Raw genomic sequence first — 27090 nt, forward strand, 5'->3', positions numbered from 1 at the left:
CTTCCCTTTGATTCTTTCTCTGTTGGGGTGTTCAATCTGCAAGTGTCTTGACACTGAAAAGATATCATGTCTTTTGTCTTATCTGTAAATTTATTTTTGCTGTTTATTATTTTTAAGGAGTGTCAAGGGCATAGAGCAGCAGTTGGGCTGTACCTGTAATTAAGAAAATTATTATATATTTTTTTCTATTCTCTCAGGAACAACCAGAGTTCATTAGATCTTTTCTTTCTTTTGTATCCCCATGGGTTTGCTTAATTCTTCTCTCTGTGTTCACTTAGAAGATGTTTCATAGTTTAAAACAAGTTTCTTTAAGGCCACCCAGTACTTCTCTTACTTTAAAAAAATGTGTTCTAATTAGTTACACATGACAGTAGTACCCAGTGCTTCTTGACTGATTAATTGACTGTCACTCTGGGGATAAACTCAGGTCTTGCACATGTTAGGCAAGCACTCTGCCACTGAGCTATGCGCCTGGCCATTCGGCTTTTACATTTGAGACAGTTCCATAAAGTTGCCCATGCTGGCCTCAGACTCGCAATCCTCATGCCTCAGCCTCCTGAGTAGCTGGCATCATGGTTATGGGCCACCAAGACAGGCTCATTCATCACCCTCCAACACCATTTCTCATCATTCACCCATTGTTCACTCTGCTCACAACACTGGTTTCCTTGTTAGCCTTGAATAATTGAAACATGCATCTTCCTCGGGGACTTTGCCTTGGCTGTTCCTCCTTCCAGGTGCACATGGTCCGAGATACCTCCTGGCTCCCATCTTGTATTCCTTAAGGTCCCTGTTCAAACGTCACTTTGTCTGCTAGTCTTCCTGAACACCCAGTAAAATAATACCCCATCCACTCTCTCCTTTTTATTTATTTTTTATTGCACTTGAAATATAGTTGAATGTATAGGATCTTGACTATCCCCAAATGCCCATGTGTTAAAGATTTGGTCCTCAGAGAGGTACTTTCAGAGGTGGTGATACCTTCAAGAAGTGGGGCTTAGTGAGATTCCTTAGGTTGATGGGGGTGTGGCCTCCTCCTTGCTTTCTTTTGCTTCCTGGTCATAGAGGAATGCACTTCTTCCACACAGTCTTCCTTCCATGATATTCTGCCTCACCACAGGCCCAAAGCTGCTGGGTCAGCTGGAAATTTCAAAACTGAGAGCCAGAATAAAACTTGATTTTCTCAAGTATTTGTTACAGTGATGGGAAGGTGACTAACATGGTTTTCCTTCTTCACATGGTGTATGGATTTTGGTTTTTTTCACACATTATATCAACAGTGCCTCATTATATTTCTATTTCTCAAATGCATAGAAGAATTTCTCACCAAAAATAAATGAGACTGGAGAACATCATTCTACATGAAATAATCCAGACTCAGAAAGTCAAGGGCAAATGTTCTCTCATATGTAGAAGCAAGACCAAAGTAGGGGGGGGGGGCGAGAGGGTAGTCCCATGAAAACAGAATAGAGATCATTGGAGTAGAGAAGGAGGTGGAGCGGGAGGCAGGTGGGATGGGAAAAGGGAGAAATGGTGGAATGAGATTGACCAAATTTTGCCACATACATGTATGAGTACACCACAGTGAATTACACCTTTGTGTATATCTATAAAGTACTAGTTTAAAAACTATAAATAAATTGAAGGAAGACCAATAGAACAAAGAAAAGGAAACAAGGAGGGAGAAGGGGAGGAAATGGGAAAGTAGTGGGATTGAATTGGAGGAATTGTATTTCATGCATATATGATTAGGTCAGAATTAACCACAATATTATGTATGACTATAATGAACTTATTTAATAAAAAACATTAAACATTTTTTGAATACATGATCTTTGGTAGATGCTGAACATGAGGCAGAAATTTCTAATCAGAGATAACACAATTAATACTATGAAGGGGACAAGTTTCATACACCAATGTAGAAGTTAATTGCTTTACTGTAGAAGATTGTGGATGATTCTACCCAATGGTAGAATGCTTGCCTAACAGTGAGTTTTATGCCCAGCATGTGCACACACACACATACACACACACACTCTCACACACACACACACACACACACACACACAAACACATAAAACAGGCAGCATTGTGATGGGTGAGTAATGCATTCTTGTGTCCTGTTCTTGTTCTCTCTCCTTTTTTTATTTTGGTAGTCATATCAATCACATGGAACCAGAAAATGATACACAAATTTCGGAATTCCTTCTTCTGGGATTTTCAGAGGAAGCAGAAATACAGTTTCTTATCTTTTGGCTGTTCCTCTCCATGTACCTGGTCACTGTGCTGGGGAACCTGCTCATCATCCTGGCCATCATCTCAGACTCCCACCTGCACACGCCCATGTACTTCTTCCTCTCCAACCTGTCCTTTGTGGACATCTGCTTCACCTCCACCACCATCCCCAAGATGCTGGTGAACATCCAGACACAGAGCAAGGCCATTACCTATGCAGGATGCATCACCCAAATGTACTTCTTATTGCTTTGTTCAGGATTGGACATTTTTCTGCTGACTGTGATGGCTTATGACAGATATGTGGCCATCTGTCATCCCCTGCACTACATGATCGTCATGAACCACCGCCTCTGCAGACTGTTGGTTCTGGCATGCTGGATCATGAGTTTCCTGAATTCCTTGTTGCATAGCTTCATGGTATTGAGACTGTCCTTCTGCACAGACTTGGAAATCCCCCACTTTTTTTGTGAACTTAACCAGGTGGTCCACCATGCCTGTTCTGACACCTTTCTTAATGACATGGTGATATATATCACAGCTGTGTTTCTGGCTGTTGGCCCCCTCACCGGCATCCTTTACTCTTACTCTAAGATAGTGTCCTCCATCCGTGCAATCTCATCAGTTCAGGGGAAGTACAAAGCCTTCTCCACCTGTGTGTCTCACCTCTCTGTGGTCTCCTTATTTTATTGCACACTGCTGGGAGTATATCTTAGTTCTGCTATGACCCAAAACTCACACTCCACTGCAACAGCCTCTTTGATGTACACTGTGGTCACCCCCATGCTGAACCCCTTCATCTACAGTCTGAGGAATAAGGACATTAAGAGTGCTCTGAGAAGGCTCCTTGGGAGGACACCTGGAAGAGAACCAATTCATCCACCTCAGTAGACTTGCCTGTGCTTGCAAGGCTCAAAGTTATTGAGTCAGAAACCATAATTCTTTGATCAGATTGTAGAATGAAAACTTGCTCCTTTTATTTACCATGGTTTCCATTTCTTTGACATCAGCTTTCCTACACAATGAACAGAACTAGCTTGACTAGGCTTTCTGTTATTTCTAGTCTCTAATAAAATGTCTGCCTTTGTCATTTCCCACTTTCCCAAACCCATTCCCACCTTTGTGTCAGAAGTATTTGGAAATTCTCACTCATACCATGGGACAACATGGACTTCTTAAGAATAATTTGCTCTTCAATAACAAATATTTTCTTGAGTTTTGCTAACATAATAGTCATGAGGTTTACTATTCCTGAGGAAAAGAATACACATGGAAGCCAAGGCAATTAAAATTGTAATATACAAAAATCTGAAATAGGTTTTCCATATGTGATTCTGTGATTTCTTCTTTTCACCTTTCCTTTCCTTCTCCTTCCTTCCTTCCTCCCTCTCTCCCTCCCTAACTCACTCCCTCTCTTCTTTTCTTTTTTTCTTAAGCTAGGGATGGAACCTAGGTCCTCGTGCAGGCTTGCTCTACTGCTGAGTTGCACCCCAGCTCCTATCATTATTCTCTACACCATGATGTTAACTGCTCCTCCTGGTAATGCACATTTTAACACTCTGGTGTATTTTGTAACTTATCATTGCATTTTATTCTCTCATATGATCATGTTCTCTTATTCAATTCAGTGCACACTGAGTACCAAAGTTATTGCCAAAAATTGATTATCAAGTGTGTGTCTCTAAGGGGAGTCTAAGTGGAAAGATGAATTTGAATAAAGGTTTGAACAGTCAGGGATGACCTTAAATATGACCAACCAAACTTTTTTTTTTAAGAGAGAGAGGAGAGAGACAGAGAGAAAGAGAGAAACAGAGAATCTTTTTTATAGATGGACACAACACAATGCCTTTATTTATTTATGTATTTATGTATTTATTTATTTATTTTTAATGTGGTGCTGAGAATCGAACCCAGGTCCTGCCTGTGCTAGTCAAGCACTCAACCACTGAGCCACAATCCCAGCCAAAACCAAACTTCTAAAACAGGAGATTGTACTGCTATAGAAAATATTTTCTTTTCATATTCTGTTTCTAATCACTGAAGTGTGGAAGGTGATTGTCGCCCATGTGAGAGGGTTTATTCATTGGCTTCAGGAATTGTTGATGGGCTTTATGTCAAAATTTCATTGAAATCTTCCTGTTGCTGCTTGGATATGTCTAGCACTGTCTGTAAACATGACTCTATTGCTCCAAATATATAGTCTCTCCATCTTCTACAGTTTATCATAATCGCCACAGTGGCTGTGAATGACCGTTATGATCATTGGATGAAGCACAGGAGAGCCTGAACTCCAGCCCAGTCACATGATTCAGAGTCAACCGTATTCCTACTTAAAGGTGCATGTCCTCCCACATCTCCTGGTCGGCTGTAACCTCACTGGAGTCAATTTTTGATACATTTGTGTGAAACCAACTTGAACAGCAGAGTAATTATGAATGCTATCATAAAATGTCAGAAAAAAATGTCAAAATTTGAAGTAACAGATTATTGTAATTTCACTCAGTTCTTTTCCCCTTTGATTGTTGTATCATTAGCTATTGGTGGGTATAAAGCCATCCTAAAATCAAATGGTTGAATGTAGTATTGTTATCAAGTGGAAGTGGTTTCATGAGTCTGTACTCAGCTGTGAGCATCTGCAATGTGTTTCCAAGGCTCACTTGTGGTGTGGAGGGCAGAGACAGTGAAGTTCTGTCTGGAAATTACTTATGGTCAGTTTACTCCATTTTTAAATCAAGGTTGACCTTCTAGTTTACAAGAATGAACTACCTTAAGGTAAGGCCACTGTTCCTATATCTATATGTGACCCTTTGCTTCCCTCCCAGGTAAAAAAGACATTTCCACCCTTGTTAAGTGTGACCAGCCTTATGTGCCCTGTATTGTACCCTGAGACACACACCACTTGATTTTCCTTTTAATTAATTTATTAGATAATAATAACTCTCAGCAACCCACACAGATTTAAAGTGCACAATCTGTTGAATTACAAGAGCCCCACAACAATGAAAAGCATGCACTATAGGATTCCATTTGTGTGCAATTCAAGAAAGTGCTCAGTAAGTTTTAACAGCTTGATATATAATTGTTTAAAATTGGCATCCTTGATCCATGCTATGAAGGAAACTGGAGGTCACTGTGTGAAGGGCAATAAGCCAGGGACAGAAAAACAAGTACTGCAGGATCTCACTCACATGTAGACTCTGTGAAAGTTGTTCTCGTAGGAGCACAGAGTAGAATGCTGGTTACCAGAGGCTGGGCTGGGTAAGGGGGCAGGAGGGACCGAAGGAGGTTGGCCCCAGGAACCAAGTTACACTCAGGTAGGAGACAGCAGTTCTGATGTTTTGTCTCAAAGTAGGGTCATAATAAGGTCCTGCATGTTTAAAAAATAAATGGAAGCAAATATCTTTTTTTAAATTAGTCCATTATAACTATACTTAATATTGGGGTTCATTTTGACATAATCATACAAGCATAGAATACAATTTGCTCCAATCCAGTACTTCCCCTTCCCCTGCCCCTTCCCTTTTACCCTTTCCTTTCTTTCTACCAGTCTTGAGTGTTTTCACCACAAAGAAATGATAAATCTTTTTTTTTAAATATTTTTAGTTGTAGATGGACACAATATCTTTATTTAATTTATTTATTTTTATGTGGTCCTGAGGATTGAACCAAGTGATTCACATGTGCTAGGCAACTGCTTCACCATTGAGCCACAACACCAGCCCAAAGAAAGAGAAATCTTGTGGAGGTAAATGTGCTTACCGTGCTCTGGACATTCCCTGATGTATGCAATGTGGTAACATCACATGGTACCTGCTGAGAGCCATTGCCAAGTAGGAATGACACATCAAAATTTCCTTGCCATGTTGCTTAGAGGAAGGACTCATGGAAATGGACTTGCCTTGGACATTCGCTGTGACATTGCATGTATGCTTTAGTAAGGTGACCCTGCTCAAGGACCAGGGTGGATCCGGGTTTAGAGCTGATCAGGTTTTAGGGAGTATCCCGTCCTTGGGTTTAGGGCAGTTCCAGGTTTAAGGTGTACCCTGCCGGGAATAGGGCATATCCTGCTGCTTCAGGCACGCCCGATCCTTGAGTTCCCGTTGAGTTTTCATGGGATTGAGAAAGTATTTGGGATTCTAAGCCTGGTGGAGTACGTGAATTTTGCGGCAGAACGTGTTTGTAGGGGGCCGGTGTGAGTTTGGGAATAAAGAGTTGCTGTTTGAATCTACAAGGCTGTGAGTGGCTCGTGATTCTGTGCCCAGCCAGACTGCGGCAGGTACCATAGTAATATGTGACACTTACATGACTCCATTAAAAATTTAATATCAATAAATTTAACCCCAACTAGTGTTCTTTTTTCTGAAGGTAATCTGGGGAAATAAGCATAAATTCAAAACAATGTTGTGAGGAATAAATTAAATGTGAGGGAATACTTTGTTGAGTCCACAGAAAGTGGTCACAGGTACAGTGTGTAAATAAGATCATGTGTGTCTATGGATTTGTAATATGTTTTTCTTAAATGTTGAGTTGTCCAACCACATGGATCTACATGTACATACAAAATCACATTTGATTCTGTCTTTATTATTGAAACTTCAGAGAATAAGTATGAAAAGAGCCAACTTTGAATGAGCATGAAATGAGAAGAGAGCTCAGGTCATGGTGCCTGAAGAGACCTTTTTCATCTCTTCAAACTCATACTCACATCCTAAGGTAAGAGCTATTACTTGGTCCCTCACTATAAACGTGTGTGTTCATTACCAGCATGAAATTCCTGATACTGTTGGCAAAGTGTGATGAGTCCAGAAGATTCCATCTTATTCACATTTCAAGCAAACACAGCTCACTCCTCTGTTAAAGAGGGACAGAGAAAACTTCTGGAGACACCAGAGACTGTGTCTCCAGTGTGAGTCAGTGTTTTGAGGACACAAAATACCTAACCAGGGAAGGTTTCTTACTTTTAGACGTTGAAGAAAGCTATACCTCACAGAAAGGATATAGTGGGGGGCTGGAAATTTGGGAAGGTGAGGCTCATAGATGGTAGTAATAAGGGGAGGATTCACCTGAATCCACTCTGATCTCTGGGGAATCTATGTGAACTTTTCTTCTCCTGTCTATACCCAAGTATTGCGGGGAAATCAGGTGCTTAGAGGTTGGAGTATAAAGAAGGACATGTGCTTAATGAGCAGATAGAGAAAGCTGTAGGCTGTGATTGCTCCTGCCCTCCTGAGTGCACGCCCTTGGGACTTACTTCATTTTCCAGGATCTTTAAATCTTACTTGAGGACCAAAGCTGGACCCATTCCTGTTCTCTTGTCTGGGGTCAGAGTCTCACTCTGTGCCTTTAGCATCCAGAGAAGAACTGATGCATGTTCATGAAGACCCTCCCACCAGAGATGCCACCCAGGTGAGTCTGAGGACCCAGCAGACTCTACAGGATATTACTGAAGAGAATGAAGGCAGGAGCTTTCACCTGAGGTTCCCTAAGAGGCCAACTAGCCTGGCCTGCAGCCCAGAAATAGTGGTGTCTGTTGCTAGCTTAATTAGTTTATTAATGGATTTATAAGATACTAAGAGAAGAAGTGATCCAGAAACCAGCAACACGGGGTCATTGTTGACCATCAACTTACGGTAACAGAAGCTCATTAGAAGAGGGATGGGAGGTATGAAGTGGTTCAAATCAAAGTAAAATTTAAGTCTGATGATCTTCGAGATGAAGGGGAATGGATAAATTCAGTATTAACTATGGAGGGATATGCACTGGAGGGAGCTCATTAAATATATATATATTTCAGCATGTTTTCATATTCGTGAGAAAGATCCACATTTAAGACTTTCTTGTAAGTAAATTCCTGCAACAGAAACTCTTGATACAGCTATATCACAATATCTTCTTCCACTCTGGGTATCCACATGAAAAATGAATTTTCTTCCTGAATGAAAATGGGTATTATAAAGAGTTTAAATTTGCAATTATTTCATAGCCTGTGAAGATGAAACTAATGGGATGGCCGACAACTTCGCTTTTTCAAATTGTTAAGACCCTTTGCTTGGGCTGGGGCTGGGGCTCAGTGGCAGAGCATTTCCTTGCATGTGTGAGGCACTGTGTTCAATCCTCAGCACCTCATGAAAAAATAAATAAAAATAAAGGCATGCTGTCTGTCTACAAATAAAAAAAAAATAAAAAAGACCCTTTGCTTGGGCTTATAGAATATTTATTCCCATTCTTTAAAAAAATTTCAAAAATTCTTTCAACGGGTTTTCCACTGATTTTTGATATTGTCCCTTGGTTCATTTACATAAGCACAGCACCTAGGTGGAGATGTATCTGTGGGGAGTGTCTGAAAGTCTACAGATTTTAATGTCTTCTAATAGATGAGTGTTTGTTATTGGGTTTAGGAGGAGAGGAGGGAAAAGAGAGGTAATAGGTACTGAAGTGGAGCAAATTATATTCCATATTTTTTAATGTGTGATTATGTCAAGTGACCCCAACCTTATGCATCACTGCAATATAATAATAAAACATTAAAAATGTAGATTAAGAAAAAATATCACTACTTTGATCTTTTAGAAAACATACTTTTATTGTTTATGGTTTTTGCTGGGCACCCAGCAAGGGTCACTGGGTTTGGAGTGCTGCCAGGACCAAGGCAGCCTTTTCCTCCTGGAGAAGGGACACCTGGGCTTGTAAGGTCCTGTTCCCCTGGGTCCATGTCAGCTGGCTCTCTGCCCTCACCTCTTCATGTTCCTCCCACTCCTTTGCCTTCTCTCTCCTTTTCTCTCACTTCCCCATCCTTCTCTATTTCTCTTCCTCCCTCTGTTGACTGCACAGCTTTTCATGCTCCTTTTTAAACACAAGGAAAACGAGCAGCATTCTTAAGTGGGTCTGCTCATTTGTTCATGGAAAGTGTGTCGAATGGACTCTCCAGGTACCCTGTTCACATTCTGTAGGGAACTGATCATCTCAGCTTGTGGTGTCGACACAGCATTGTGAGGGTGTCTGGGGCTGAGAGCCATGGCAGAAATAAGACCAGAGCCCAGGGTGTGTTGTGTGTTCTTATTGTGTGTGTGTGTGTGTGTGTGTGTGTGTGTGTGTGTGTGCATTTATGTGCCTCATGGTGTGTTCAGAGAAGGGGTATCTGAGGTTATATATTGCAGGGTGACTCTTAGCAGCTAGAGGTCAGAACTTAACCCTCAGGTGGTAGCAAGGAGGGAATCCTCTGCAGTTCACAGAATGTCTTTGCAGCACTTTTAAGAGGTACAAGGTGTGGACGAATGATTCCCTGTATCTGTAGCTGCAGAGAGCAATGAGGCCAGCTTATTCCTCAACATTCTCTGACAACTTTCTCATCACTCTCCCTCTGTTTTTTTCTTTTCACCAACAACATTCCTTTAAGCCTTTATTTTCTGAAAAAAAAAACCACATAAATTTCTGGGGACCTTGCACTGGCTATTCCCCCAGTAAAGGTCACACTGCTAAGGATAACTTGTTTCCTGCCCTGTTTTCCTGCATTGCTATTGAAAGTACAGTAACTCTCTACTCCTTCTTTTTCTTCATAGTTCCCATCACCATGTGTCACATTATGTGATTTAAAAAAATTTTGCTTAGTACTTTCCCTCTCATTGGATTATGAGGACTTTTGTACCTTATACGTATTACTGATAAATTACCTGGAATATAGTTGATATTCAATAATGAGTTATTGCTTTATTTTTATTAACATAATTATAGAACTTTATAGTAATAACTTTATGTTTCTGTATGTGTATAAATGGTGCAATAATTGCATAAGGTAATTAGTTTAATTATCTGAAACATTTATCATTTCTCTGTGGTGACACACTCAGAACTGTCCCCTTTAGTTATTTTAAAATATGTAATATATTATGGTTAATTATAATTACCTGACTGTGCAATACAACACCAGAAGTTATTCCTTTTCTAAGCTTGTAACTTTGTCCCCCTAAGAAGTTCCTCTCCATCCCTTTTTACCCACAATGCTCCTCAGCTTCTTGGGACCATCATGCTCTGCTGAGCTTCTATGAGAGCAGCTTTTGAAGAATCTGCAGATGGATGATGTCATGCAGCTTTGGTGTTCCTGTACCTGGCTTATTTCACTTCACATAATATCCCCCAGATTCCCCTATGTTGTCCCCAATGACAGGACTCAATCTTCTGTTAATAACTGAATATTATTCCACTCTGTATCTGTACCCAACACAAATGGCCAATAGCCATATGAAAAATGATTGAAATTGCCAATTATTAGGGAAATCCTAACCAAGATTGCAGTAGAATATCACCTCACTCCAGTTAGAAGGGCTATGATCAAAAAGACCAAAGATATCAAGGGTCAGCGAGAATGTGGAGAAAAAAGGGAATCCTTTCCCCGATTTGGTAGGTATGTAAACGAATGAAAACATTATAGAAAGCAATACAGAGATTCCACAAAAATTAAAATAGAGTTATCACATGATGCAGCAATCCTAGTACTGGGTGTGTAGCCAAAGAAATAAAATGGGTATTTTGAAGATATCTTCCCTTCCATGTTTACTGATGCACAAATCATAACAGCCAGGTACAAAAAAAATCAAAGTGTTCATCAGGAGTGTTTCATTTCTATTTCTCAAATGCATGGAAAACTTTTTTTTTAGAATTACAAAATGCATGACTTCTTAGGGAAATCTTGAGAGTGAAACAGGAATTCATCATCAGAGATGGCACAGTGTTCCTTGTAGTACAAGAACCACTCATATTCTATAGAAGGTGATTTATCTTCTTTTCCTTGATTTTTCTTTGTCCTTTTGTAGATAAGGATGGAACCTAGGTACTTGCACAAAATATTAATTTTGTATTGTTTCACTTCAATGATGTAAGTAATATCTGTCTATAGGAAAATTCGTTATGCTCTTTTTCTCATTTCTGTAGTCACATGCACATGGAACCAGGGAATGATACTCAACTTTTAGAATTTCTTCTTCTGGGACTTGCAGAGGACCCAGAACTGCAGCCTCTCATCTGTGGCATTTTCCTGTCCATGTACCTGGTCACTGTGCTGGGGAACCTGCTCATCATCCTGGCCACCATCTCAGACTCCCACCTGCACACGCCCATGTATTTCTTCCTCTCCAACCTGTCCTTTGTGGACATCTGCTTCACCTCCACCACCATCCCCAAGATGCTGGTGAACATCCAGACACAGAGCAAGGTCATCACCTATTCAGGTTGCATCACCCAGATTCACTTTTTTGTACTCTTTGCAGGATTGGACAATTTTCTGTTGACTGTGATGGCCTATGACCGGTTTGTGGCCATTTGTCACCCCTTGCATTACATGGTCATCATGAACTACAGAATCTGTGGATTGCTAGTTCTGGTGTCCTGGGTTGTTAGTGTCTTATATGCATTGTTGCAAAGCTTAATGATATTGCGGCTATCCTTCTGCACAGACTTGGAAATCCCACATTTTTTCTGTGAACTTAACCAGGTGGTTCAGCGTGCCTGCTCTGACACCTTTCTTAATGAAGTGGTGATATATTTTGCTGCTCTCTTGCTGGGAGGTGGCCCTCTCACTGGCATCCTTTACTCTTACTGCAAGATAGTGTCCTCCATCTGTGTAATCTCATCAGCTCAGGGCAAGTACAAAGCCTTCTCCACCTGTGCATCTCACCTCTCTGTGGTCTCCTTATTTTATGGCACAAGCCTGGGAGTGTACCTCAGTTCTTCTGTGACCCAAAACTCACACTCTACTGCAACAGCCTCAGTGATGTACACTGTGGTCACCCCCATGCTGAACCCCTTCATCTACAGTCTGAGGAACAAGGACATCAAGAGCGCTCTGAGAAGACTCTGTGACACAGGAAGTTAAAAGCGTCAATTCTTCAGAGACTGAATAAGTGCCCCTGATTGCAGGGCTCTGAGACTCCGAGTCAGAATCTGGGATTCTTTTTTAGAAGGAAGCATAACTTGGTCCTTCTATGTTAATGCAGAGTTTCCATTTCTTTGATTTTGGGTTCTGCATTCAATTCCACTCATCATTCACATTGCTACACTTTCTGACCTCTGTGACATCCAATGCCCTTCATTTGTCATTTTCTAACTTTCCAAAATCATACCCATCTTTTGATTAGAAATACTTGAAAATGCTTATTGATCCCACAAGATATATTTTTAGAAAAAAAATCAATCTCAAATGATATATGCCATGCTAAGTAATTTTTTATGTTGGTAAAATAGTCATAGTTTGTATGCTCATGTGAAAGAACTGTACATAACAACTAAGGTTATTTTTATAATTTTATTGAGGATGAAAATCTGAGGAAAAAAAAAACTTCTTTCGTACCATGGATTGGACCTATTGGTGCTTGACAACTGAGCCACATCCCCATCCTTTCTGTTTCTTGTTTGAGACAGGGTCTTGCTTAGAACCTCACTAATTTGCTGAGGCTGGCTTTGAACTTGCAATGCTCCTGCCTCAGCCTCCTGAATTCCTGGTGTTATAAATGTACACCACCATGCTCAGGTGAGAATAGGTTTTCAATTGTGTGTGTTCGTGATTTTCTTCCTATATTACTTCCATAAATCCATCTTTGATGATGTAGCCTTTAACAAACCAAGGTGTTGGCTGGTCATTAGGGTTTATTCTCATCTTTGGATCCTCTTATTATTTCAACATTGTGTCCACACTGCCTAACATAGGATTGGCAAAACAGGTCTCCAGAGGTATCAACTAAAACATTTTTCCAGGCATGTATTTTTATGTGCTAGATAACATTTTTGAAAAGATAGCAATATGTAAAATGGTGAATAGATTGATGGTTCTAAGGATCCAGGTACTGGGCAGGAGGGAGGTGGATGGGGCTCTAACAGGGCAAAACTTGGGATCCTTGACTGATGGGAACTGTTAATTGTAAACATTAAGGAGGTTCAGCCTGATATTTCCACACATGACCACAGTGTGCACTCATCAAATTCAACCTCCCTTTCTCCACCCTCTCCAACCCCTTCCTGACCTCTAGTAATCTCTATTCTGCATTCAGATTACCCTTTTTATCTTCTTCATTTGTGAGAGAACATGAAGTACTTTTCTTCTGGTATCTGTCTTATTAACTTAGCACTATGTGCCCTGGTTCCACCCACGTTTCCCCAAAGGAAAGGATTTCATCCTTACATAGATAAAGGGTGTTCCGTGTTGAATGTATGCCACATTTTTCCCCTTCACTCTTCTGGTCATGGGCACTTAGATTGACTCCGTATCTGAGCCTGTGTGAATGATGTTGTAAGACATGGGCAGGGGGCTTCTCTTTGCTCTGGATTTCATTTCCATATTATCAGTACTAATATGCTGGCTGTGATATTTTGCTCTGTGTTACCATGGTGGAAACTGACTAAAGGGCCCTTGGATCTCTCGCTGTCTTTCTTACTACAGCAAGTTAATCCATAATTGTCTCCAAAGGAAAAGGTCCATTAAGAATTATAAATATAAAAAAGTGAAAGTTGGCAGGACAAGTGTTTATAAACAGTTTAAATGTTGATGTGTTTCTCCTTTTTCTCTCGAACTCATGATTGCTGTTCTCTTTCTCCCATGTAACTGTAAGCTGTCCTTGCTGTCATGGTTATAATTACCATGCTTAAAATTACCCTGTGTACATTCTTCTAAAGAGAGTAGGCAAATGAAGAGAAGACTGTCTTCTTGGTAATGCGCTATGGTTTTATGTCAATCCAGACATAAAATGTACAGAAGATTGTGGAGAAGGAGAAGTTTGCTTTCAAGATAACTGTAAAATGTTGGATATTGAAATAAACATATTTGGAACAATAAGAAATGTTAGTATTTGACATTTCATTGTTCTCGCTCTCTGCTGCATAGACCCTAAGAGACAATACTGAAGAATCTTTGATTTTCACTGTGTTTTTTTTTCTTAATAGAACATCTTCTACTGACACCCTTCTGCACAAACATGGGAACCCCACACTGTTCTGTGATCTACCAGTGTCCCAAGTTCCCCTATTCAGGAAACCTCATCAATAACATAGCAGTGTACTTAGCTTCTAATTATTGTAGAATTTTGACAGTCAGTAACCAGTTCAAAGACTTTGCTGCATGTGGGTCTAAACTATGGGTAATGTCTTTGCATCATGCACTTTCTCTGCGAGTCAGAATTATATTACTATAACACAACACCTGAGATAATCAATAGATAAGGAGAGAACATTTATTTTGGATCTCAGTTTTCAAGATTCCAATCTGTAATGGATTGGCCCCATGGCTCGGCCCTATTGCAATGAGCCCAAGAAGAGGGGTGGCAAGAATGTGGGAGAGGAAAGGGGCTGACCTCATGTCCTGGACGTGGAAAAGATAAAGGAATACATTGGGGCCCTACAATCCCTTTCATTCCCAAATGAACTTAGACCTTACGCATAGCATTTCCTCCACCTTCCAATAACACCAAGCTGGGGACCAAGCTTTAACACATGGCCTTTGGGTGACACTTAAGATTGAGACTGCAGCACTGGCCTTGAGGTCTCCCTCAGTTCTGGAGGCACTTTGTTGTCTAGTTGACCTTGATGTGGCCTTGGTGTCACCCACATGTTGAGCCTCTTTGTCTTCAGTCTGAGGAGCAGGGAGTTGGAGGGGTCAGGTGGATGGTGTCCCAGTGAAGGCCATGGCAGGACTCCCCTGAGCAGCAGTGGGCACAACATCAAGGGCCCGAGAGCCTGGCCTCCTCCATCCAGCCCTTTGACGACTTCAGCTTTCACAGGTTTTAAAGCCACTCTTCCCTGGGGTCTCACTTCAGGACCTCCCTGTCCCCAGGACTGTTCCTGAGGTTCCACATTGGATCAGCCTTTTAACGTTCACCAGGAAATCTCAGTTGTGTGAACAGAACAGGGCACTTTCCCAGTTATCTACAATAAGGGATTGTCTTCAATTTTAACAAAACAAATCTTATACCTTTAACAAGTGACCTCACAAGTGATGCTCGGGGTGCCTTGTTGCCCTGGAAACTCACTTGCAGAGATGTGTTCTGAGGTGATGCAAATGAGACCAACTCTGAAGATTTCCTGCCTTTTTGTTGGATCCTCTTTCCTTCCCATCATCCTCAACTTACTGAAGTTTTCCACTCACTCACTATGAATTCCTACAAATTATGAACCCTATCTCATCTGTGCCTGCAACCGTGATGTCTAATACAGTTCCTGGTAAGGAGTTTGTCCTCTGTGAATTTTAGTTGAATAGAATAAAAATTAGGAGATGGTTGAAGAGAAAGAAGAGAGAGTCTGACCCACAAAACTACGCATGAGCAGATTAACTAAGAGGCATTGAGGCAGAAAAAAATATAAATCCAGACTCATGGAGGTAGACCTTGATAATAACAAAATAGAGGGATTGAAATTAGCTTCCAACGATGTACATGATGTACCTGTACTTCCCAATGTTCCTGGGGCAGTCTTCACAGTAGTCACATGTGGTATATTTATAACTGAGTGCTCTTCAGCCTTCAAGAAGAATGAAATCCTGTAATTTACAAGAGAATAAAGGGGACAGGCCCTTGTGTCCCATGAAAGAAGCCAGACAGAAGCAAACACTGTATGTCCTCCTATGTGGAGGCCAAAGGAGCCTCAATCTACATACAGAATAGTGGCCCTAGAGGCTGGGAAGGAGGCAGGAGGAGGAGGAGGAGGGAGGCTGGATAACAGGTACAGGAACACAGGTGAATAGGAAGACCCAGTCCTGGTGTTGCACAGTGAGTGGGGGTGGGTGGGGGCTGCAGTGCCCAGATCTTGTCATGAGTTTTATGAAGATCTGAAGAGAGGAGCACAGACCTGGAATCATAAGGTAATGATGTGGGGAGGGAAAGTTCCCTTAAGCTGTTTCATTCAGCACACATTGTGTACATGAGCTAAAGACATCACGTTCACCCTATGGATATGTACAATCACTTGTCCATAAATATTACATTAAGATTTTAAAACTCCACGCAGCTTTTGCCACTTTGTTGGGCCATCTGATACACACTGTCTCTGGAGGTTCCTGGTCAGTCCTTCATGAGGCAGCAGGATCTTATGGTCACCAGACAATGAGCTTGAGGTCACAGAGGGCAGGCCATGGTCCCAGGCCTCATGTTAAGATGGCTCTAGAGAAGCTTTACTAAAGTATAAATTAAGCTCAGAGGAAATGAGAGCTTCTGATACAGACTCCTGCTTCTGGGATTCTCCCCAACAAAGAATTGCTCTGTCTCTGGGTGTTGCAGATTTAGGACTACAGCAAACACCAAGGCAAAGTATTCAAAGTCCCCTTGATGATTTTAATATAATTTTCTCTGTGTACTCATGAAATTGAGCACATTTTCATGTTCCTAAGCCATTTGTCTTTATTCTTTTAGATCACTGACTCAGGCACATTAACCATTTTTTCTTACATTTTAAAAATTGTAATTGTTTTGAATTAATGTGTATAAGTTTACTTTGACTTTTTGGATTTTGTTTAGTTTACATTTAATTTATTTTTAGGGTACATCTTATTGTTCATATTTGAGATTTGCAACCTGATATTATAGGGTAAATATAGTGAGGAAAATATCCATAGTATACAAATAAGTTTTTTTCCTAGTTTTAAAACATTTCTTATCAATTCTTTAAATTTATTTTTAAAAATTTGGTCCAATTTGTTATACATGTCAGTAGACTGCATTTTGACATATTATACATAAATGGAGTATGACTTCTCATTCATTGGGTTTACATGATGTAGAGTAGTAACATAGGTATCATAGTAACATATGGTAATAATCTCTGATTTATTCTATTATTTTATAATTTTAGACATGCATAATTTAAAATATTTTATTCAATAATTATTTTCTTAATTTAAAAAATAGGGCATGGCATTAATTCAATTCATGTATATAGTGTATACTGATTTTTGTAAGGATAGTAAATTCTATTTTCTTAAGCAATTTCAGAAAGACATAACTAATATGTAATAATTGCATGTAGATGTGAGTACAATCTAATACTCTAATACTTGTGCACAGTAAGTATTGATAAAATGAAGATAATTTATGCTCCTAAGGACCTCTGCTCTGGAGGCTTTGAACTCCTCTTTCCTAGTTATTCATAAAAAGATATAAAACATTACTATGAACAGTTCCCCTCATGTGCTCAATTGAAGAAAGTGTTCAATAAGGTTTAACTGTTTTATATATAATTGTTATAAAATTGGCATCCTCAATCCTATGGAGAGAACTAGAGGTCACTGTGTGAAGCCAGGCACAGAGAGACAAGTATGGCAGGACTTCACTCACATGTAGAAGGGAAAGAAGTTGCTCTCACAGGAGCGCAGAGCAGAATTCTGTTTCCCAGAGGCTGGAAAGGGTAAGGGAGCAGGAGGGACAGAAGAAGGTTGGCCCCAGGGTCCTAAGTTGTAGTCAGGTAAAAGGAAGGGGTTCTGCTGTTCTATTGCACAGTATGGTCATGATAAGGTCCTGCATTTTCAAAAATGATGGAATCCAATATCCTTTGCAATTAGTGCTTCATAATTATACATAATATTGGGATTCATTTTGCCATAATCATAAAGCATGGAATACAATTGGCTCCAACTTAACCCCAGTACCACTCCTTTCCCTTTGCTCTCCTTGCCCTATTTCATTTTCCTTTTCTCTACCAGTCTGGAGTGTTCACCACAAAGAAATGATAAATCTTGAGGAGGTAAATATGCTTACTTTGATCTGCTCATTACCCAGTGTATACCAGTATGGAAACACCACATGGTGCCCTAAAAATATGTGACACTAAAATGGCACCATTAAAAATTTAATATCAAGAAATTTAACATCCCCCAGTGCCTTTTATTCTGAAGTTAATCTGGGGAAACAAGCGTAACGTTAGAAAAATGTTGTGAGGAATAAATGAAGTGTGTGGAAATACTTTGTGGGTCCATAGAATGTGGTCATGGTACCAGGTGTGAATATGACATGTGTGCCTGTGGATCTATAATTTTCTTAAGAGTTGAGTAATCCGCCCACACATATCTGCAAGTACATACAAAATCACGTTTCATTTTGAAATATGAGAGAAGAGATATGAAAAGAGCCCCCTTTGAATGAGCAAGAAATGAGAGGGGAGCTCAAGTCTTGGCACCTGAAGATTCTTATCTCTTCAAACTCATACTCACATCCTAAGGTAAGAGCCATCATTTGGTCCCTCATTAGAAACAAGTGAGTTTATCAGATGCATGAAATTGTGGGTATTGTTGGCAAAGTGTAATGAATACAGGAGATGTTGTCTTATGGATTTACATTTTATACAAAAAAGAGCTCACTCCTCTGTTAAATAGGGATAGAAAAAATTTCTGTAGACACCAGAGACTGTGTCTCCAACATGAGTCAGTGTTTTGAGGACACAAGGTAACTACCTTGGGCAGGTTTATTAGTTTCACAAGTGGAAGAAAACTATAACTCACAGGAGGGATATGGTGACGGGAGGTTTGGACTTTGGGAAGATGGGGCCTGTAGATTGGTGGTAATATGGGCTGATGCACCTGACTCCACTCTGCTCCCTGAGGAATCCATGGGAACTGTTCCTTTCCTGTCTAGACCAGAGTCCTGCAGGGAAACCAGGTGCTTAGAGGTTGGAGTATAAAGAAGGACTTGTGCCTAGTGAGAAGATAGAGAAAGGTGTAGGCTGTGATTGCTCCTGCTCTCCCTGAGTGCATGCCCTTGGGACTTAATTCCTTATTCAGGATCTTCAAATCTGACCTCAGGACCAAAGCTGGACCCATTTCTGTTCTCTTGTCTGGGGTCAGAGCCTCACTCTGCACCTTCAACATCCAGGGAAGAACTGATGCATGTTTATGAAGACCCTCGAACCAGAGACACGACCCAGGTGAGTCTGAGAACTCAGCAGACACTACAGGAGAGAACGGAAGAGAAGGAATCAAAGCTTTCACCTGAGTTTCCCTGAGAGCACAACTAGCCTGGCCTGCAGCCCAGAGATGGTGGTGTCTGTTGCTGGCTTAATTAGTTTATTAATGGATTTATAAGATACTAAAAATGTCCCAGAAATCAGCAACACAGGTCATTGTTGACCATCAGCTTACAGTAGCATAAGCTCATTTAGAAGATGGATGGGAGGTATGAAGGTTGGAATCACAGTGAATGTAAGTCTGAGTACCTTGCAAGGAAGGGGAATGGAAAATCCAGAGTGAACAGCAGAGAGATGTACACTGGTGGGTATCAAAACATCACAAAATACACAATAAATCTATACAGTTATTATGTATCTAACAAAATATTACTTATCAGAAAATAGAAAAAAATACAATATCAACCAGGAATTGATGTCACATACAAAAAATAATGGAATCAATGAAATGGTCAGTAATAAAGAGATTCAAAGCTCCTTATCCTGATTTGATCATTGCCCAGCACACACATATATTGGATTGTCACCTATAGACTCAGTGAACAGGCACAATCGTGCTGTGGGAATTTTAAGACAGGGAGAGAGACCTGCCGTATCTGCTGCGAATCTAGGGAAAAGTCAATCATCAGGTGAAAGGAACAGCCACGGGGAAGACAGATCTGCTGTTTCCTATTAAAAGTTCCCCACTTTGCTGTAGGTACTTTGGATATCTCCTGTTGTCAATTGTTGATTTTTGACCTTTGGTCATTTTTTCTAATGTGTATGGACTGTCAGACACCTTGACATGAGGAAGAGGAAGAGTGGGAGGGAGGAGGGGAAGGAGGGAAAGTACTAGGGACTGAAGGGGAGCAAAACAGATTCCCTGCATGTGAGATTGTATCAAAATGTCCCCAACAGGGCTGGGGCTGGGGCTCAGGGGTAGTTCGCTTGCCTAGCCTGTGTGAGGCACTGGGTTGGATCCTCAGCACCACACAAAAAATAAGTAAATAGAATACAGGTATTCTGTCCACCTACAAATAAAAATACTTTCAAAAAATAGCCCCAACCTTATGTATCACTGCAATACAATAATAAAAACATTTAAAAACTAGGTTAATAAAAACAATGTCACTACATTGGTCTTTTAGCAAACATACTTTTATTGTTTATGGTTTTAGCTGAGCACCCAGCGAGGGTCACTGGATTTGGAATGCTGCCAGGACCAAGGCAGCCTTTCCCTCCTGGAGAAGAAACACCTGGGCTTGCAAGGTCCTGTTTCCCTGGGTCTATGTCAGCTCACTCTCTGCCCTCACCTCTTCATGTTCTGTCCACCGCTTTGCCTTCTGTGTCCTTTTCTCTCACTCCCCATCCTTCTCTATTTCTCTTTCTCCTTGTGTTGACTGCACAGATTTTCATGCTCCTTTTTAAACACAGGGAAGAAGTGTGTTCCTTCTTTTTTTTGAATGTGTGTGTGTGTGTGTGTGTGTGTGTGTGTGTGTGTGTGTGTGTTATGTGCCTCATGGAAGTCTCAGAGAAGTGGTACCTGAGCTTATATATTGCAGGGTGACTCTTAGCAGCTAGAGGTCAGAACTTAACCCTCAGGTGGTAATAAGGAGGAAATTCTTTCGAATTCACAGAATGTGTTTGCAGGAAATTTAAGGGGATGAGAGGTTTAGGATCTGGATGAAGGGCTCCCTGTACCTTGTAGCCTCAGAGAGCAATGAGGCCAGATCATTCCTCAACATTCTCTGACACCATTTCTCATCACTCTCCTACTTGATCCTTCTCTGGCCAAGGGCTTTCTTTTAAGCCTTGGTTTTCCAAAACAATCATGTTCCTCAGGAATGACTGTCCGCCTGTGAAGACCACACCACTGAGGGTGCCTTATGGTTCTTCCCTGCCTTCCTTGTGGTCTCTGTTTGGATGCCTCTCTTCCTGCTGGTTTTCCCTGCATTGCAGTAAAAGTACAACTACCTCTCTACTCTTTAATTTTCCTCTTTGTACCCATCACCATGGGACATATTTAGTGATTTTCACCATTTTTGCTTATGTTCTTTCCCTCTCTTTGGATAATGCTGACTTTTTTTTTTAAACTCATACAGATTACTGATACAATTCCTGGAATGTAGTTGGTACTTAATATTTAGTTATTGCTTTGTATTTAATAACATGTAATTATACAGCTTTATTAGTATAACTTTATATTTCCAAGCATTTATAAATTGTGTGACTATTGCACAAGGGTAATTAGTTAATCATCTGAAACATTTATCATTTCTCTGTGGTGGAACATTCTGAATCCTCTGCTCTAGCTATTTTAAAATATGTAACACATTATTGTTAATTATAATTCCCTACAATGCAGTACAAACCCAGAAGTCATTCCTCTCCTCTAATTGTATGTTTGCTCGCCTTGAGAAGCTTCTCAAAATCTCTTTGTCACCACCACGCTCCTCAGCTTCTGGTGACCATCTTTCTCTGCTGCACTTCTGACATCAGCTTTTACAGAATCTGCCTATGGATGATGTCATGCAGCTTTAGTGTTTCTGTACCTGGCTTTTTTCAGTTCACATAATGTCCCCCAGTTTCATCCAGGTTGTCCCCAGTGACAGGATTCAATCTTTTATCAACAGCTGAGTATTGTTCCACTGTGTACTAGATACATACAAATGGCCTATAGCCATATGAAAAATGCTCAATTTCCAATTATCAGGGAAATGCTAATCAAGTTGTCATAGAATAATATCTTATTTCAGTTAGAAGGTCTATTGTAAAAATTTCAAAGATAATAAGGGCCAGTGAGTATGTAGAGGAAAATAAACAACTTATCCAGAGTTATTTGGAATACAAATTAATGAAGCCATTATGAAAAACAATTTGGAGGTTCTATAAAAATTAAAATGCAGTTATCACATGATGCAGTAATCACAGTATTGGGAATATAGTCAGAGGAAATGAACTGTGTGTAGTTGGATATATCTGTCCTTCCATGTTTACTGATGCACTATTAACTGTAGCCAAATTACAGGAACCACCAGAGTGCACATCGGGGGTGCTCCTTTTATGCTTCTAAAGGTGCTATTAATGTTCCCTTTAGAATTCTGAAATACATGACTTCCTAGTAAAACCCTGAGAGTGAAAGAAGAATTCATTATCAGAGATGGCACAGCATCCCTTAGGGGAACACAATACATGCACGTTCTATAGAAGTTAATTAATTTCCATTCCATTGTTTTTTTCTTTTTGTTTATTGTGGGGCTAATGATGGAATCTTGGGCCTTGCACATGTTAGACAAGCACTCCTCCACTGAACTACACACCCATTCCTAAAATTAATTTTTTTAGAGCAAAATATGTTTTGTCTCTCTATAATGACGTAATACCTGTCTATGGGAAAATTCTTTATGCTCTTTTTTTCATTTCTGGTAGTCACATGCATATGGAACCAGGGAATGATAGTCAACGTTTAGAATTTCTTATTCTGGGAATTGCAGAGGACCCAGAACTGCAGCCCCTCATCTTTGGATTTTTCCTGTCCATGTACCTGATCACTGTGCTGGGGAACCTGCTCATCATCCTGGCCACCATCTCAGACTCCCACCTGCACACGCCCATGTACTTCTTCCTCTCCAACCTGTCCTTTGTGGACATCTGCTTCACCTCCACCACCATCCCCAAGATGCTGGTGAATATCCAGACACAGAGCAAGGCCATTTCCTATGCAGGATGCATCACCCAGATTCACTTTTTTGTACTCTTTGGTGGGTTGGATGACTTCCTTTTGACTGTGATGGCCTATGACCGGTATGTGGCTATCTGTCACCCACTGCACTACATGGTCATCATGAACCACAGGCTCTGTGGATTGCTAGTTCTGGTGTCCTGGGTTGTGTGTTTTTTACATGCAATTTTGCAAAGCTTAATGATCTTTAGGCTGTCCTACTGCACAGACTTGGAAATCCCACACTTTTTCTGTGAACTTAACCAGGTAATTCAGCGTGCCTGCTCTGACACCTTTCTTAATGACCTGGTGATATATATTGCTTCTTTCTTGCTGGGAGGTGGCCCCATCGCTGGCATCCTTTATTCTTACTGCAAGATCGTGTCCTCCATCCGTGCAATCTCATCAGCTCAGGGCAAGTACAAAGCCTTCTCCACCTGTGCATCTCACCTCTCAGTGGTCTCCTTATTCTATTGTACAAGCCTAGGTGTGTACCTCAGTTCTGCTGTGACCCAAAACTCACACTCCACTGCAACAGCGTCAGTGATGTACACTGTGGTCACCCCCATGCTGAACCCCTTCATCTACAGTCTGAGGAACAAGGACATCAAGAGGTCTCTGAGAAGACTCTGTGAGAAAGATTAAATTTCAATTTTTTTGATACTGAATAAGTGACCCTGATTGCAAGGCTCAGAGCCTCCGAGTCAGAATCTGGGATTCTTTATCAAATGCTGGAAGCAGAACTTGCTCCTTCTCCTTTTTTCCTGCATTTCCATTTCTTTGATTTTGACTTCTGAGTACAATTCCACTGAATCATTATTTTTTTGCACATTATGATCTCTATGATCTTCATTCCTGTTCATTTGTCATTTTTGAACTTTCTCAAAATTTTCACATCTTTGGATGAGAAATTCTTGTGAATTCTCATTTGTTCCATGAGATATAATTTTAGAAATAAGTTAATCTCAAATGACATATGTCATAATATTTATTTATTTTGCTAAAAATAGTCATAATTTATATTCAAATGTGAAAATATTTATCAACTAACTAAGGCTGTTTTCATAATTTTATTGTACAGGCAAATCTGAGAAAAAAATATTTTTAGTACTATGGATTGAAACCAAGGTTGCTTAACCACTGAGCCATATCCATGGACATTTTTGGTTTTTGTTTGAGATAGTAATTTGCTAAGTTATTTAGGGCCTCACTAAATTTTGAGGCTGACTTTCATCTTTGATCCTCCTGACTCAGCCTCCTGAGTCACTGGAATTAGAAGCATGCACTACCATGTCCGACAGAAAATAGATCTTGAATGGTGTGTTCATGATTTATTTCCTGTATGACTTCCAGAATTTCCAATCTTCATAAGGTAGCCTTTAACATACCATGGTGTTAGCTGGTCATTAAGTTTTATTCTCAGCTTTTTGGATCCTGTTTCTTTTTCATCATGGTGTCCACAGTGCCTAACATAGTCATGGGCAAAAGAGGTCCCCAGAGGTACCTACTTCGCTATTTCCCAGGTACATATTTCTATGTGCTAGACAACATTTTTGAAACGCTAGCAATATATTAATGGTGAATAGATTAGTGGTTTGAAGGTCCAGCCTCTGAGCAGGGAGTGGAATAGATGGGGTTGTAACAGGGCAAAACTCAGGGCATGTGACTAATGGGAGCTATTCTGTATTTTATTTTGAATATCATAAATTATTGTAAATGTTAGGTTCAGCATGGCATTTCCATACCTGCCCACAGTGTGCACTGATCAAATCCAGCCTCCTTTATCCACCCTCATGAACCCCTTCCCAATGTCTAGTAATCTCTATCCTATGTTCAGGGTGACATTTTACTTTTTTTTTTTCTAACCTCCTCTTTAGACACCATGAAGTACTTGTCTTTGTTGTCTGCCTTCTTCACTTAGCACAATATGCTCCAGTTCCATCCACATTGCCCCAAATAACAGGATTTCATCCTTACATATGGCTGAATATGGTTAGGTTGTATATATGCCACGTTTCTTTCCTCCTCGCACCAGGGGACGGGCACTTAGGTGACATCATAGCATAGCTATTGTGAATGATGCTACAGTAAACATGGCCATGGAAGATTCTATTTGCTGTGACTTCATTTCTTTGTTATCAGTGTAAACACCTGGCTGTGATATTTGGCTCAGTGTTCCCATGGTGGAAACTCATGAAAGGGGCCTTGGATCTCTCCCTGTCAGTTTTTACTGCTGCCCATTAATCTACAATTCTCTCCAATTAAAAGTTCAATTAAAATTATAAATAAAAAGTGATGGACATCTGAGGAAGCTGTTGAGTTCAGACTGTGGACAACGGAGATCAGAATGTGGGTGACTTTCTCCAGCCTCCCAGCACTGTGGATAGACCTGGAGGATATTGTGCTAAGTGAAGAAGGCAGATACTGAAAGACAAGTACTTCATGGTGTCTCAAGAGGAGGTTTTTTTTTTTTTTTTTAAATTAAAATGTCACCCTGAACATAGGATAGAGATTACTAGACATTGGGAAGAGGTTGGAGAGGGTGGTTAAGGGAGGCTAGATTTGAACAGTGAACACTGTGGGCAGGTGTGGAAATATCATGCTGAACCTAACATTTTTTTTTTGTTCAGCATACATTGTGTGGATGTGCTAAAAATATCACTATAATTTATATTCATCAAAATAAACTGTTCACATTTTGATGTGTTTCCCTTTCCTCTTGAACCCGTGACTGCGGTTCACTTTGTCCCATGTGACTGTCAGCTGTCATTGGTGTCATAGTGCATCCTGGGCTGAAAATTACCCTGTGCACTTTCTTCAATCAAGACCAGGTAAATGAAAGAGAACACCAACTTTTTGATAATGGGCTGTGGCTTTCTGTCAATCCAGACATAAGATGTACAGAAGACTGTGGTGAAGTTTGCTTTCCGATTGGGGTCAAAATGTTGGATATTGAAATAAACGGATTTAGGACAATAAGAAATGTTGGTATCTGACATTTCATTGCCCTCACTCTCTTTTCTATAGATACAAGGGGAGACAATATAGATGGACATGTGATTTACACTGAGGCTTTTACTACTTAAGAACCTCTCCTATTGCCTCCCTTCTGCACACACATGGGAAGTCCATACTCCTCTGAGATCTTGGCAGACTCCTGAGTTCCTCTGTTCAGGCCACCTCATCAATAACATAGCAGGGTATTTAGTTTCTATCATTCTAGGTTTTTGACAGTCAGGAACCAGTTCAAAGCCTTTGCTGCATGTGTGTCTAAACTATTGGTAATGTCCTTGCATTATTCACTGGCTACATGAGTCAGCATTCTGTTACTCTAACACAACAGCTGAGATAATTGATTTATAAGGAGAGAACATTTATTGTGGCTCACAGTTTTCAAGATTCCAATCTGTTTTGGATTGGCCCCATGGCTTGGCCCTATTGCAATGAGCACATGACGAGGGGTGGCAGACATGTGGCAGAGGAAAGGTGCTGACGTCATGGCCTGAAAGTAGAAAAGAAAAAGGATGAGATGAAGGTCCTACAATCCCTTTTGAGGGAAATACCCAAGTGAACTAAGGCTTCTTACTAGACCTTGCTCTTATCATTTCCTCCCCCTTCCAATGCACCAAGCTGGGGACCAAGCTTTAACACAGGGCCTTAGGGTGACACTTAAGATTGAGACTGCAGCACTGGCCTTGAGGTCTTCCTCAGTTCTGCAGGCACATTGTTGTCTAGATGACCTTGAGGTGGCCTTGGTGTCACCCACATGTTGAGCCCCTTTGTCTACAGTCTGAGGAGCAGGGAGTTGGTGGGGTCAGGTGGATGGTGTCCCAGTGAAGGCCATGGCAGGACTCTCCTGAGCAGCAGTGGGCACCACATCAAGGGCCCGAGAGCCTGTCCTCCTCCATCCAGCCCTTTGACGACTTCAGCTTTCACAGGTTTTAAAGCCACTCCTCCCTGGGGTCTCCCTTCAGGACCTCCCTGTCCCCAGGACTGTTCCTGAGGTTCCACATTGGATCAGCCTTTTAACCTTCACCAGGAAATCTCAGTTGTGTGAATATAACAGGGCACTTTCCCAGTTATCTACAATAAGGGATTGTCTTCAATTTTAACAAAACAAATCTTATACCTTTAACAAGTGACCTCACATGTGATGCTTGGGGTGCTTTGTTGCCCTGGAAACTCACTTGCAGAGATGTGTTCTGAGGTGATGCAAATGAGACCAA

At 40.7% G+C, this 27090-nt stretch overlaps 2 protein-coding genes across 2 annotated transcripts; both read left to right on the top strand.

Annotated features, from left to right (window-relative positions):
• Positions 1 to 2172: 2172 nt before the first annotated feature.
• On the top strand, positions 2173 to 23509 carry LOC308643248 (olfactory receptor 7A17-like; the record flags this gene model as incomplete). The annotated part of the gene is made up of 2 exons (XM_081283157.1): positions 2173 to 2227; positions 22638 to 23509. The coding sequence occupies 2 exons, from the start codon at positions 2173 to 2175 to the stop codon at positions 23507 to 23509; spliced, it is 927 nt and encodes a 308-aa protein (XP_081139283.1).
• Positions 2197 to 12106, top strand: LOC308645051 (olfactory receptor 7A10-like; the record flags this gene model as incomplete). Its single annotated transcript, XM_081286934.1, has 2 exons — positions 2197 to 2227; positions 11232 to 12106. Exon 2 carries the CDS (start codon positions 11276 to 11278, stop codon positions 12104 to 12106), a length of 831 nt encoding a protein of 276 aa, XP_081143060.1. The 5' UTR covers positions 2197 to 2227; positions 11232 to 11275.
• Positions 23510 to 27090: the final 3581 nt, after the last annotated feature.

Source organism: Spermophilus citellus, assembly GCF_964194105.1.
Source record: "Spermophilus citellus genome assembly, chromosome: 3".
NCBI classification, from domain to species: domain Eukaryota; kingdom Metazoa; phylum Chordata; class Mammalia; order Rodentia; family Sciuridae; genus Spermophilus; species Spermophilus citellus.